Genomic DNA, 16,020 nt, shown 5'->3' with positions numbered 1-16,020 from the left:
TCCATAATCAAATCTACAGAAGGTAGAACTTCCAAATTAATATCCAAATTTGCTGCTGATCGAGAAGGCCCTGTTGACATGATTTCTGGTTTGAGTACTGTTTGACTTAGCATCATCTCATCAGAGTAATTAGCTGTTTAGTAATTAGGTGTTTAACTATCTAGGAGCAAATCTGACTCTAAAGCAGTGGACTTGTTAACCATTTCATGGGAGTCCAATAATCCTACATTTTTGAGTATGGAGAAGTACTTGTCAATCTTGGGTTACCTTTGAAATTTTTGTGGTGTCAAAGTCATATTATCACCTGGGCTATTTCTTAATATCTTTTCTCCTCATATTTGCAAGGGAGTATGACATATAGTCAAAAAGTCAAGAATCAGGATGGAACTCAGCACAGATGTCGCTCTCTTTCCCCTCCTATAAGTCATGCAGTATCCAACAGAAAAACAAACACTAAAGATCTTGCTGAGAGATTGAATCAGAAATGGGGAAATTCTACAACAGACTGACTTTAAAGATGTCATTAAAATAGGATTAAAATGGAAATATAAACGGTCAGGAGACATTTTATGTTTACAACAGTAGACACAGAAAGTGACATGGTGATGGTCCTACAGTTATATATGCTCACTTGGATGACCTCCTATAAGATGGAGAGATTGACTATGAAAAGAACTTGATCTCAACTAGAACAACATATTGAAAAACTGAATAAAATATAAGTATCTGTTTAAGTAATTGTTTTGGATGTCAGCACTATCCAGATGAATATGTTGATAAAGTGATAAAGTGAAAGTGAGGGGGAGAGGAACTTCTCAGGTCTTCTGCCTCAAGGAACAAAACAATCTTGTAGACAGGTCTGCAAAACAAGACCCAGTAACCCTATCTTCTTATAAGGAACACTTGTTTCATTTCATGATTTTAGTCTATCAGTTGCTAATCCCTTTTTCAGTTGTTGTGTTACTGCCTGAAGAATGATCCACAGGATACAGCTGACAACAATGATAAAGAAAACTTCTCAAAATGATGGGACTCTTTAGGAAACTTCCACCTACCCTTTTTAAACGTTATTGTTCTTTGCAGGAAAGAAAGAAAGGATCACCCAACGATTGGGTGTCTAAAAAATAGCAGATAAATGTAGCTATTTGGAACCAGCCCTCAAGCTGACAATGCCAGATGGATTTTTTCCTTCTATCTCAGGGATAGGCTTCAAAAAAGCCCTCACTCCCCCTTCCTACAAAGACTTTCTCCATCCAGCAAGTTTGGTGGAGAAAGGGATCATTAAAAATTTCAGAACATGATATCATCATGACTAAGCTGTGCTAGAAGCTATATGATGGAGAAGGACCTAATACAGAAACACCATTTTCTGCAGCAGTCTGATTTACTGTATAATGTATTAGGTTAGTGTTTTTTTTTTATTAGTATTATAAGCATAATCACTAGAAGAAGGCCATCAGAGAAAACCATGAGAAAAAGTGCATCAGAACTGTTTCATCGATAATAATCCAAATGTGGTTGTTTAGGAAACACACTTTCAAGTCATTATTTCAGAAAGAAGAATTACATCTGAGATGAAAGAGATAGAAATGTGCTCTACATGTTGGCCAGAAAGAGATCTGTTTCTCACAGTGGCTAACTTCTTCTTTGTCTTGTTTACTCTCTCCCTGTGAGATGGCAACAGAGTTTTACTTTGTGCTTAATCTCAACAGTTAAATTGCTAGCTGAATCCGACAATTTGATATTTTCTGCCTAGTAGGCAGAAGACAAAATCACAAAGGTACATAGAAAACTCAGGATAGTTAGTCGGCCTGCAGTGTGCCTGCACAGAAGCACAAAAAAACAATATGAATTTTCCCAGAATAGGGCCAGCAATTACAAAAAACGTCTCTCTCACTACATACCCAATCCTTCTGCCTCCTCTCTGCATTCATTTTGAAATCCATTAGAGAATAAAATGCAAGTTCAACAATGACGTGATGTTCAAGTTGCAAACTTGGAAGAAGCCAGAAGGCTTATGAAGGCTACCTGTTCCCAATAAACTAGAATAAAGTCGACTGTGAGATCAGTTACAGAATTTGTTTAGCTCCTGCCTAAATCTCTGCTCTTAATATAAATCCTCTTTATTTCCTATGAAAGGTTGAGATGCTTCGTCCAAAAAAGGACTTTTTGTTTCCTGCTCAACAAATTTGCTTCTGGTAAAATTCAGTGGCAGTGCTACTCTTTCTTTTACCAGCTTTGTCAAAGGTATAACGAGTTTCTTATATAGGTCAGCATGGCCAAAGGACATCCTGTGCTAGCAAGAAGCACATAACCCACACCAAACGGTCTGTTTAATAATCTAAATTAATATTTTTATGGCTCCTCCCTACAACTATGCAGATCATCAGAAATGTTACCTCTTTTTGTGTTTAAAACAAAACAAAACATTGTTTTAGAGGAATCTGAATGATTCTTCTGGAGACTTGCTTTATGAAGCATGCTTTAGTAGAAGATATAAGAAACCATGTCACTGAGATTGCACATCATGCTAAGCCAAAATAAAGCTTTTTTGATTTTGGCTTATGTCGTTGCAGTTTATAATTAATGGTTGTGGCTTACTGTCAGCCCAACTAGATCAGACTAAGAAACCAATGCCTTATCGGTCAGAACTATTATTATTGTAACAGAATCCTGCAAGTCTGAATGTGCTTCCACCTCCTTCACCTTATCTTCATGTGAACTAGGGAGAGGCTTGTCTAGACATTTTCAGGCTTGACCATTGCCTTGGTAGTGGCTCATCCTTCTGTCCTTCAAGGCCATTTCCATTTCCTCTACACTTACTGTGTTGGATGAATGTAGCCAATGGCAGCTTACAAACAAACTGTGAATTCATGAAAAATATATGAAGAGAGCATCATCTTTCTTTTATGGACCTCATTTTAATACACTAATAGTAATAATAATTTCATTATTTTATTATACACCTACACCAAGGCTTGGTACATAGTAATTACAGAATTACGCCCAACAAGATTAGTTTACAACTTCACATGAAAACCACTGAGCAAATATTAACTACTAAAACAAACCAAGTGAAATAATGTTCTGTGATACCACCAAGGATCTAAACGCCCATAGTTAAAATAAAATAGGTATTTAACCAAGGAATTGCCAGTATTAATCAGAGTACAATGGGATAACTGCACTACACTAATCCCCTAGTCATATAAAAAGGTCTTTGAACTACTTCTAAATGTGATCAAATTTTTACAGAGGCATAGGGAAGGAGGGAGCAGATTCCAGAATTTTGGAACCAGGCCCCTGAAGGTTCTAGAACCTGGGGTTTGCAACCCTGGAGCAAGGAACAGAAAGAAGGCCCTGCTCAGAGAATAGAAGAAGTGGAAGAATGAGATTGTGGGGGAAAATAAAGGCAGACAAATACTGGGGGGTTGCAACCAGAGGGCTCTCACATAAGCACCAGTATTTTATAGCAGTCTCTGTTGCAAATAGCCACTGAAGAGTCTTGTAATGCAGCAAGACAAAAGAATAGTGTGGAAGGACCAGAATGGCCCTGTTCTAATGTAAAAACAGGGAACAGAGGGAAAATCAGGACCTCTTGCAGAACACTATAGGAATAACCTAAACAAGAAACAACTAAGGCACAAACCAATAAAGCAGCACTTTTCCAACATCAGAAACACCCAGAATTCTTATCAAATGGAAATGATAAACCCTCACTGTAAAATCACAAATCAATTGGTCATCAGTCAAGACTCTGAGGCTGTGAGAGGAGGACATTGTGGAGAGACACAATAGAGGATGGGAAAAACAGTGAAGCAAAAATTGCAATCTCCATCTAGTCCCAACTGAGGTGATAAGCAATAAGAAATGCTAACAAGACTTCCCATCATGATTTGTCATCAAGGGCCCTAAAAGATGAATAGACCTGAGCATGATCAGCATAACAATGGCATGGCAAACCCAGATCATGAATCAGGGCACCCAAGGAAAGATGATAAAGGCTAGATCAAATTGGACTAGAGCATATTAGTTCCTATATAATAAAGCAGTTACCCACTTATTTCACTTTTTTAATATTTTAATTTTTGTTATATGCTTTGTTGCTTAATCTACATATGAAATTGTGGTTTATAACTATAAATTAACCAACCAACTAACCAACCAACTCAAGAATGATCCCTGATGCCCACTATAAAGAGAAATTTCTGGGGCTGTAATCCATCATGCATCAATACCTAAGAAAAAGACAAAAAAGATTTGGACCATGTGATAAACCTTTCTATGAGAAGATAGAAATGGTGTTCAACTCTTTAGATACAATTTAACTTGCAATAACTAGAAAGGATTTCATAGCTATATATTGTAAGTTTTAAATAGGTTTGTGGACTGTCCCAAACAACAACAGCCTGCACTTGCATTTCTAACAAGTTTCATTTACCAAAAAAAAAAAAAAAAAGTTGGAAAAAAATAATCTAATCACTGATAATGAAACAGAAAAAGACTGTCATTGCTAATTATGGACCTCCTTCTTCCTAGCTCTCCTAGTAGATGTAGTGAAGTCAACTGCAGTTTAAAGAGCCCCTTTCCTTCTCCAAAGGGCCTGGTGAGCTTCTGATCACCCAGCATGAGTGAAGTTCTGCTGGGAGAGACTGTGCTGCCACTCTGGGAGGGATGGAAGTTGGACTTGTGAGAAGGACATGGGGGAAGAACCTAGGGATGATTTGCTTACAGCTCAGATTATCAGGCAGAACTCCTTAAAATGACCGGAGACAAAGGAAGAAGTCCTACTTAATATTAAGTGCTAAAAGGGATTGTGTAAGGTGATATTATTAAAGACCAAAGTAGCTTAAAATTGATGAAAAGGATCATATGTTTTTAAACCCTGTAAATGAACTAAACCACAAGCTGAAAAGGGGGAAGGCAGTTGTTCCCCAAAATAAAACAAAACAGAAAATGTATGCAGTGTGCAGTTTCAGCTTGGAGGTAAGTGAACATCACCTTAGATCAGTGTTGTCCAAACTTGGCCACTTTAAGATGAGTGGACTTCAACTCCCAGAATTCCTCAGCCAGCATGGCTGGCTGGGGAATTCTGGGAGTTGAAGTCCACTCATCTTAAAGTGGCCAAGTTTGGACAACACTGCCTTAGATGTTTCATGAAACCATGGTTGCTGCTGAAGAGTCACCAGGAGCTTCCCCTCTGTAAAGTTTAGTAGAACCATGGCTCTCTGTAATTCCTTGTTCTTCTTTTACTTCTGGCTAATAATGGGAAGTGAAGGGAGGATAGTTCAGAGTCCTGATTCAAAGGGAAGCATTCTTAAATATTCCAGGATGGAAGGGAAGGAGGGAGTATCTTCAGAGACTGCCATCTGTGAGTTAGAAGGTTTTTTTTGGTTTTTTTTTGCAAAAGCTGGGTATAAAAGCATGAGAGAAGATTCCCTCACCTGGTGTGATTGCCATGCCATTGCCATTGACCACAGCTTTCTCTTCCTCCTCCTCTTCTGGAGGTTCAATTCCCGTCTTTTCCATGTTACTCACTGACTTGTTTCTTTTCCGTTTGCCTTCCGAACTGGGTGTTGCACCTGGGAGTATCTGATCTGTGACATTTAATAGTAGTGGGGCTGGCTCAGCAGGAGGCTTTGGAGTACCGTAGTAATTATCTATGATGAAGCAAAACAAAACAGAAAAATCAGAACATGGGTCCATGTGAAACCTTTTCCTATTGATTTCATTATGTAGTTTTGGTTTTCAGTACCCAGTCTCAAGTACCTATAAAAAGTCAATGGAGTAACCCAGATATATTTCACTGATAACAGTAATACACACACACACACTTACTTGTGGATAGAAATATGCATTTCAGTGTGAAATGGAAAATCCTTTTCACTAAAACAAATGCTATATAGATTTTAACACGCAAATGTATAGTTTGTCTCTCCCCTCTGTTTTCTTGTTAATTTATTTGGGCATTTATACCCTTTTATCCTGCTCACAAAATTGCCTAATGAAAAACAAAACTAACCAAAACAGAAAAATCATCATATCATCATCATCATCATCTACAGTGAGACACTACCTTGACGTGATTGTGGGGCTTCCATGCTCTGAGGAAGATGAGAGCTATGCCAGAGGTTCAACCATACTGGACAGGTCTCATCAGAGGAGCCAGACAAAGAGTGTCTCTCCCATAAACAATACGGTGAGATGTAATTTACAGAAACCTATACCAGATCAGCCGTCACCCAGGTCAACAAGGACCGCGCTAGGTGTTCTAGCTCCTGGACATCTGGTGACAAGTGGCCTATGGGACTCAGGATTGTTGGTTGAGCAACCAGTGCCAGCAGCTGCAGGACTACTGGAAAAAAAGTTATTTACCTGTTGCAAATATATGAAGACTGAAAAGAAAGAAATAATGATCTGCTATTACAAATCAAGTCCAATGAGAAGATGATATATGAAAAGAATGCACCAGTTCTGGAAAGAACAAGAAATAACAGAACAGAGTCTAGCAGATTAATGTTGATTTATAATACAAAAAAAATATTCACAAAAGTAGAATTGGAAGAATTACGAAGGTCTACTCAGGGCAAAGAAACCAAAGACTTGACAGAAGTAGCTTGGACTGTAGAGGCAAACCAGGGGGAGTCAGTAGTAGAGGAAGTCAGCATAGGTATTGAATTGTTTTCATTCCCAAATCAGGCACCCTCTCCTTTGCCTTCTCCTCAGAAAGGACAAAGCCCTCTAACTAAAAAACAACTGAAACAAAGAATAACTGAGCATCTAGAACAGCACAAAAACAACAGAATAAGCCTGCCTGCACTGAAGCTTGTTACAAAGAAACAGCTAGCACAAGTATTAAATGATGGCAATACTGTAATATCAAATATAAACACCAGCTCACTGCAAGAAGCAAACCAACTGATGTACAGCATGGCTGCAGTTATAACTGAATACCTGGCATGCAAAATCAACAAACAAGAGAAAAAGCCAAACAATGCACCACCAAAATGGAAGATCAGGTTGGAAAATAAGATCAGCATGCTAAGATCAGATGCAAGCAAGCTAGAACAGATGAAAGAAAAGAAGCTGAAGAACAAAAAGAGCAAAGAATGCCTGATCAAGAAATATTCCTTCCTAGAAACAAGGAAGATCAAGGAAGCACTGGAAATAATAAAGCAGCAATTATTAGCCATAGCCAAAAAGATCAGCAGATACGAAGCGTGAATTGCACACTATAGGCAGAATCTCCAATTTCAGTCAAATCAGAAATATTTCTACCAAACAATCAACGGAGAGACTGCAGTGAGCCAGCCAATACCTGACAAAGAAGAAACAGTGCTGTTCTGGTCACAGCTATGGGACAACCCAAAGAAAATCAACAAGAATGCAGCTTGGATAAAGGAGGTAGATCAGAATAAAAAGCTGAAATGAAAGAACTTGTAATAACAGCAGAAATGGTGGAGAAAAGGGCAAGGAAGATCAAGAATTGGCCAGTACCCAGTGAAGATGAACTACATGGTTTTTGGTTGTAACATCTGACTGGTCTGTACCTACTCATTGCCAAGCAGTTTAACAAGATACTGCAAGGAGGTGAAATTGAAGATTGGTTAACATCTGGCAAAACCTACCTGATAATGAAACATCCAACAAAAGAGGCAGCACCAAGTAACTGCAGGCCAATTACCTGCTTACCAACAACTTTTAAAATGCTAACTGGTGTTGTAGCTGATGCAGTCCAACACCATCTAGTTGAAACAAGCTCTTTCCACCTGAGCAGAAAGGAAACTTCCCAGACAGTAGAGGAAAAAAAAACCAGCTCTTAATTGACAAGATGATTTTGGACAACTGTAAGAGAAGGAAGACCAACTTGAATGTAGCTTGGATTGATTACAAAAAGGTATTTGACTCCCTGCCCCATGATTGGATAATCAAGTGCCTAGAATAACAGGAGTCAGTAGAAACATCAGAAGCTTTGTGCAAAGATCAATGGCACAAGGGAAGACACAGTTGCTGGTCAATGGTGATAGACTGGGAGAGGTTAATATCAAGAGAGGAATCTTTCAAGGACACTCACTATCACCACTACTGTTTGTCATGGCAATGATTCCTATGTCAACAATACTGAACAAGTCACACCTCGGCTACTGAATATCAAAAAACATCTGCCAAGCTGTCCTATCTCCTTTACATGGATGATCTGAAGCTGTATAGAAAAATACCATCTGAAGTAGAATTACTGCTCACACTTGTCCAAAATACAGCCAAAAAATTGCAATGGAGTTTGGACTGGACAAATGTGCCATCCTTACCATCAACAGGGGAAAAATAGTGAAAACTGAAGGAATCAAGATGTCCAATGGAAATAACATCAAGAATCTGGATGAAGAAGATCACTACAAATACCTGGGCATCCTTCAAGCTGACAACATCAAGCACACTGAAGTCAAGAAGAAGGTTTGTAGTGAATAATTATGAGAGTGAAGAAGATCTTAAAAGTCCAAACTCAGTGGAGGAAACACCATCAAGGCAACTAACATCTGGGCAATTCAAGTCATTGGATACACCACTGGAATTGTGGACTGGACTCAAGCAGAACTAGAAGAAGAACTGGGTAGGAAGACCAGAAAAATAATGACAATGAATCAGTCCTTTCGTCCATGCAGTGACTGACAGATTCTACTTACTAAGGAGCACAGGTGGGTGTGGAATGTTGCAAGTACAACAGACAGTTAAAGAAGAAAAAAGGGCATTGGAAGAATATCTGAAGGACAGTGAAGAAGATGCACTGAAGTTAGTACACCATGAAGACTTACTGAATACTGAATATACCAAACTGGCCTAAGAAAGACCAAATGAAGAATAGAAAAGAGACATGGCAAGGCAAAGTATTACATGGCCAGTACATAAAAATATCTAGCAGGCAAAGCAAATAACAACAGGACCTGGTAATAGCTAAGAGCAGGAAAGTTAAAGAAAGAGACAGAGGGGCTAATTCTGGCTGCATAAGACCAAGCCTTAAGAACAAATGCATACAAAACCAGAATCGAGAAGACAGCAACAGACAGTAAATGCCGCCTCTACAAAGAAGCTGAAGAAACAGTGGACCACCTATTCAGCTGCTGCAAGAAGATCGCACAGACTGTCCACAAACAACAGTGTGACAAGGTAGCAACAATAGTGCATTGGAATATCTACAAGAAATATTCTATTTGCCTACAAGCAAGAACTGGTGAGACCACAAAACAAAGTAATGGAAAATGAAGAGCTAAAGTGCTCTGGGACTTTAGAATTCAAACAGACCAGCACCTGCCACACAACATCCCAGACTTAACCATTGTTGATAAGAAAGACAAAAAAGTCTGGAAAGTGGACATTGCAATACTTGGAGACAGCAGAATAGATGAGAAAGAACTGGAGAAAATCACAAAATACACAGACCTGCAAATAGAAGTAGAACAACTATGGCAAAAGAAAGCAAAGATGGTACCAATAGTAATAGGCACCTTAGTTGCAATCCCAAAACATCTGGAGCATCACTTGAAGACCATCGGCATTGACAAAATCCTCATCAGTCAATTGCAAAAGGGAGCTTTACTTGGAACAGCTTATATCCTGCGACTATACCTCTAACACATCAAACAACAACATCTGCCTATCCCAGCTCCTTGGGAAGGATTCGATAGGTGGACAAAAATGCCAAATCCAGTCTAAATAACTGGCTGACTGTGCAACCAATAATAATATATTAAACTTGTATGCCACCCGACTCCCAATGACTCTAAATGAGCTTCAAAGCTGAGAAAAAAAATTACCTCATGATCTTAGTCTACAGCTCTAATCACTTAAGAAAAAGCTGAAGCAGAGTACAACGTTAGATCCCTGGCAATGTAATCTTTCTTTCTTTCTTTCTTTCTTTCTTTCTTTCTTTCTTTCTTTCTTTCTTTCTTTTTTTCTTTCTTTCTTTCTTTCTTTCTTTCTTTCTTTCTTTCTCTCTCTCTCTCTCTCTCTCTCCCCCCCACTCCCTCCCTCCCTCCCTTCCTTTTCATCTGTTTTCTGCTCCCCTAATACCACCGAGTGGCTTATAAGATACAGTTAAAGCATCATTCATATCCTATAATAACAGCAGCCACAGTAGATACAAAATACCAAACTAAAAAGGCCTGGGAAACCCCTTTTAAACTGTAGTAGGAACCATCAGGGCGGCACTCATCCTGCCTGTTTTATGACACAAATCATCCATCATCCACAGCTCTTTTGTAGAGAGATATGACTTTAAGTCTTTCAAGCGCTAAAAGGTCATTCTTCCCTGTATGAATCTGCACCATTTTCAGAGGGAAAGCGGATGAAGACTGAATGGGCTTCTTTAGGAGCGACACCACCTTTGTGGAATGCTGATTCCAATAAGACTGATCAGATCCATTTGTTTTTCAATGAAAACTGTACCTCACTTTATAAATTTTAATTATCATGTGTTTTTTATCTCAATGTGCCACTACGAAGGCTGAATATTGTTTCTGGTTTGATCGCAAAAAACTGCTTTGAAGCACACAGAAGTGTGAATGTGACACCTTAAAGTGGCTGCATTCACGTACGTGTCAAAGCATCCTTTGGAGATCAAAATGGAAAAACTGCCCAGTCCTAGACACTAGGTTCTGCTTTTAGGATTTATTTTGCTGTTTCACAGTTGTTAGCTTGTTTGTGTTTTGGATGAAGTGATTTAGTAAGAAATCAGACTTTGTCAGATCTCTTTTTGTCAAGAATTAAGTCTGATTTAGCAATGGAAAGAGAGCTACGTTGGTAAAATATCTGCACAAGAACTTGCTGGTAGCTGTTTCCAAAACATCTTCCTCAAGGAAGGGTGAATGGATTCTCTTCCTGAACTTTTGATTCAACAAGTTTTTATTGTTAACCATGTATTGGTATTTTTCAGGCTGTTGGAAATATTTTTTGATTTTACATTGTTTTCCTGTTTTTATTTATTCTGCATTTTAATTTTTGTTTTCAGCTATTGGATGGCATTGATATGCAGTAAATAAATACTTCAGTAACACAGATGAATAACAGAGATAAATCAAATTTTAATTGGTGTCATTTGGGGGTTGAAATGTAAGTTATAAACATTGCCCTGTCCTTATGTTTTAAAAAATCTGGAAAAAGATTTGTCCGGTATCAGTATAGCCAAAATTCCAGGCCAATCGAAAATTTGGTATAAGAACTTAAGAACATAAGCAGTGCCCCGCTGGATCGGATTCTTGGACCATCCAGTCCGGTAGTCTCTTATCACAGTGGTCAGCCAATTGCAAAAGGAAGCCCGCTAGTCTTCTAGCAGATGGCCTTCAGAGACAGCCACCCTGCCATCAAGGCTAATGGCTATTGATTTCCATGACTTCCATGATTTGGTGCAATCCTTTTTTGAAGCCAGCCAATCTGGTAGCCAGCACTACATCTCATATCTCTAGAATCCCATAATGCAAACAGCTGGAGGAAAGCTGATCATCCAAGCAAGACAGCTGGCAGAATATGGTCCCCATTCTCTCTGTCTTGTTGAGATTATACGTCTTCACCCAAGATATATAGCATTAATGCAACAGAGATAGGACACGTAACATTATCTGTCCTGAAAAATAAAGTCAAGTGAAGCAATAAATTAAGCAGATGATAATAAACAAATCTTCCCGCTTTTATGCTTTTTAAATTGGGCAACATTTACGTGATTTGCATCTTCAGCTGGTGTATGCAACAGATTTCTTACATGAATCAACAGATGATCTTGAATAGACACAAGACATTCTAATGTATTATCTATAGACTCATAAATAAAATATGGAAGTCATGGGAAAATGCTGGAGAATATAATGTTCAGCCACTTTACCTTATTACAGAGGGCTAATTAACAAATTTAACACTGCAATACCATTATATAGAACAGATGTTTCCATAATTGTGCAATATTGAAAATATGCACTGTGCCTAACAGTTCCAAGGTTCATACAGGACTTCCAAAATGCAATTGGTTGGTATATTGTTGTTTTTAAAAGCTGTTAAAATTCTATTTTTGTATGTCATTATTGGAGCAAAGCCAATAAAGTTTCATATACGTCTTTGTTGGATTTGTTGCTAGTTAACGAGGAACCCTAAAAGAAAACAGAATCATTTTTGAAGATCATTTTTCTAATTTCACCCAAGTACTTTTGACTACGGTTACTTTTTCACCGAAATGTTTAACTACATTTGATTTGTAGAATGAACTCCTCATTAAGTTGCCCTGAAGAAAGCTTGGATGATTCAACACATAGAGAATGCAAGAAGTCACTAGGCAAACTAGAACATTTGACAATATATAGATTGTAACTGCCCATACACTCTTTTGAAGTGGGGGCTGCTTTCATCTTGAGCCCTCCATCCCCCAATTCTCTAGCTGACTCTGGTCAATATTTATGGTGTGAAAACAAAGTTGAGCCTATGCAACTTTATAATTAGTTAATATAAGTGACCTTAGGTTTCTATGTATTTATTGGTATTAGTTCAATGACTTTAACCTTAGCTATTGCAACTTTTTTTATACATTTCAAATTGACTGTGTTTAGCATAGGTCCTCTCTGCATCATAAATGGCTTTGATTTAGAAACTGTATGTCTCAACAACGGCAATCTCCTTAATGATGCAGATAAAGAATGCTTTACAGCTTTTTCTGTCCCAGGTGCTATGAGGCCCGAAGTGTTAATAAACAAAAGCAATTAGCACAGCCTCTGTGTTACTGTTAAGCTAAGGGCCCTAGCAGGCAGAATGTTCTTGTACAGGAAAAGATGCCCCCAATTCTTTGGGGAACTCCATCTGTGCTTCCTATCAGTTGTAAACTATTGCTCTGACAAAATCAAACTGTGCTTGTGCCCCTTTCAATTCTCTGTGAACCCTATATAAGATCTGCTCTGATCAGTCTCTGTGCTTTTAGCTCTTCCTGGCTGGGAGGCCAGTGGTCACTGCAACTCTTCTATCATCATCATCATCATCATCATCATCATCATCATCATCATCATCATCATCATCACCATTGTCATCCCTCAGTGAGACACTACCTTGATGTGATTGTGGGGCTTCCAGGCTCCGAGGAGGATGAGAGCTATGCCAGAGGCTCAACCATACTGGTCAGGTCACAGCAGAGGAGCCAGACAAAGAGTGTCTCTCCCATAAACAATACAATGAGACGTAATTTGCAGAAACCCATACTGGATGGCTCATTGCCCGGCTCAGCAAGGACCATGCTGGGTGTTCTAGTTTCTGGACATCTGGTGACAAGTGGGCTACAAGACTCAGGACTGTTGGCTGAGCAACTAGGGCCAGCAGCTGCAGGACTACTGGAAGAAAAATTATTTACCCATCGCAAATATACAAAGACTGAAAACAAAGAAATAATGATCTGCTATTACAAATCAAACCCAATGAGAAGAGGATATGTGAAAAGAATGCACCAGTTCTGGAAAGAACAACATCCAGAATCAGAAATAAAGAACAGAGGCTAGGAGATCAATGTCGATTTATAACACGAAATAAATTATTCACAAGTAGAATTGAAAGAACTGCAAAGGTCTACCCAGGGCAAAGAAATCGAAGCCTTGCCAGAAGTAGCTCAGATAGTAGAGCCTTCTCCTCAGAAAAAACAAAGCCCTTAACTAAAAAACAAGAGGAATTGAAACAAAGAATAACTGAGCATCTAAAACAGCACAAAAACAACAGAATAAGGTTGCCTGCATTGAAGCTTGTTACAGAGAAACAGCTAGCACAAGTATTAAATGATGGCAATACTGTAATATCAAATATAAGCACCAGCTCACTGCAAGAAGCAAACCAACTGATGTACAGCATGGCTGCAGTTATAACTGAATACCTGGCATGCAAAATCAACAAACAAGAGAAAAAGCCAAACAATGCACCACCAAAATGGAAGATCAGGTTGGAAAATAAGATCAGCATGCTAAGATCAGATGCAAGCAAGCTAGAACAGATGAAAGAAAAGAAGCTGAAGAACAAAAAGAGCAAAGAATGCCTGATCAAGAAATATTCCTTCCTAGAAACAAGGAAGATCAAGGAAGCACTGGAAATAATAAAGCAGCAATTATTAGCCATAGCCAAAAAGATCAGCAGATACGAAGCGTGAATTGCACACTATAGGCAGAATCTCCAATTTCAGTCAAATCAGAAATATTTCTACCAAACAATCAACGGAGAGACTGCAGTGAGCCAGCCAATACCTGACAAAGAAGAAACAGTGCTGTTCTGGTCACAGCTATGGGACAACCCAAAGAAAATCAACAAGAATGCAGCTTGGATAAAGGAGGTAGATCAGAATAAAAAGCTGAAATGAAAGAACTTGTAATGACAGCAGAAATGGTGGAGAAAAGGGCAAGGAAGATCAAGAATTGGCCAGCACCCAGTGAAGATAAACTACATGTAACATCTGACTGGTCTGTACCCACTCATTGCCAAGCAGTTTAACAAGATATTGAAAGGAGGTGAAATTGAAGATTGTTTAACATCTGGCAAAACCTACCTGATGATGAATGATCCAACAAAATGTTCTGCAAACCCAGAACATCTGGAGCACCACTTGAAGACCATTGGCACTGGCAAATCATCAGTAAATTGCAAAAGGCAGCTTTACTTGGAACAGCTTATATCCTGTGACAATACTTTTAACACCATCAAAAAGCAACATCTGCCTATTCCAGGTCCTTGGGAAGGAGTCGATAAGTTGATAAAAATGCCAAATCCAGTCTAAACATCTGGCTGACTGTGCAGCCAACAATAATAATCCTATTCTTAAGCTGAGTTTTTGCCACCAAAATGGGAAGGGTTGTAGAACATCATTACCTTCTATTAGTGAAGAACTCCAGAAAAACAAATGCTGGGGAACTAAACTCGGCTAGAAACTAAAACTCTGATTGTAGTGCAACTATTATGTAAATTCAACACCCAAGTTCAATATCTAGAGTTTGTCTCTAGATCAAGGTCATCAATTTAACTGTGTGATGCTGTTTCCCTCTTCAGTGCAGTAAACTATTTCATTTTTCCTTTCAAAATCCAAATCTTTTTCACATCTGATATAACAATTGATTGACAATGAGGTGATCAATACTTCTGCATATAGTAAAGGGAGGAGAAACACTGAAGCAGTTTTCCAGTGATGTTGGAATTCTGCTAGTGTAAAAAGTATTCTGTTAATGTTTCAGGAGCCCTGATCAATGGGACATTGATTTAAATGTAGGTATCCATTCATTCCTAATTGGTCCAAGCACAACTGTATGGAGTTTGGTTTCCTGTATCCAGAGCTTCTGGGACAATGTTATCGTTGCTAGAGGAAATGCAATTGTGTGGCTTCTTTAAAATAATAACAAAATATTCCACTCTTGCTGATTGAGTATGGAGTTCCTCCACCAACCATCTATAGATATCCATTTGGACATGCATATATTTGTGACATTTTCCAGCATGAAATTTCTGACAAATGTAAGATGCTGAGAAGGCTGATTGAACATAACTAGGGAGCAAGCAGAAGATCTGTATCGTCAAAACAAAATAAGGAAGAGAGGAAGGACTGTAGTTTGCATACTATTCTTGCATACTATTCTTTACAGCCAAAATTAGTTCCTTGATGGCTTACAATCAGAGCCCTCAGAAAGATGTGTGTGAATGCTTGTGTGTGTATGCATTGTGTGATGCCGTTCATGTTTCTTAATTCCAGAAGAATTAAGACAAAAAGACCTCTGGATGGGTTTGGGAGATTGCTGACGGTAGAGATGCCAACTCTCAGAAGAAGCCTTTTCAGAGACTTCCACATTTAGATCCTGGCAATCAGGGATATCTGAAGAAGAAGAAAACAAGGAAGAAGGGGGAAAACTAGGCAATACAGAGTGACTATTATTGGGCAGAGTATTAAACTGCAGAAATAATTTCTTTTATTCCTATCACATATTGGTGAATATGACAAAATGTTTCTTCTATTTCACCTCACTCTCCTTCCTC

The 16,020-nt window shown here is 38.6% G+C and overlaps 1 protein-coding gene across 13 annotated transcripts in view; it reads right to left on the bottom strand.

Annotated features, from left to right (window-relative positions):
• The window catches only part of MAGI2 (membrane associated guanylate kinase, WW and PDZ domain containing 2), a 659,127-nt gene that overhangs the window by 220,694 nt on the left and 422,413 nt on the right, over positions 1-16,020 (bottom strand). For 12 of the 13 annotated variants that reach the window (XM_088134918.1, XM_088134917.1, XM_088134920.1 and 9 more), the window contains one exon: positions 5,445-5,660. In XM_088134918.1, coding sequence (XP_087991044.1) covers positions 5,445-5,660 — 216 coding nt within the window. Of the gene's footprint in view, positions 1-5,444; positions 5,661-16,020 lie in introns of those variants that run through there. The other variant, XM_088134930.1, reaches the window with a different exon arrangement.

This window comes from Python bivittatus, unplaced genomic scaffold (assembly GCF_059951505.1).
Source record: "Python bivittatus isolate LINGU-HERP-01145 unplaced genomic scaffold, Pbiv_v1 ctg000120_np1212, whole genome shotgun sequence".
In the NCBI taxonomy this organism is placed as follows: domain Eukaryota; kingdom Metazoa; phylum Chordata; class Lepidosauria; order Squamata; family Pythonidae; genus Python; species Python bivittatus.
The sequence above is the reverse complement of the archived record's forward strand: the minus strand, read 5'-3'. Positions and strand labels throughout refer to the sequence as shown.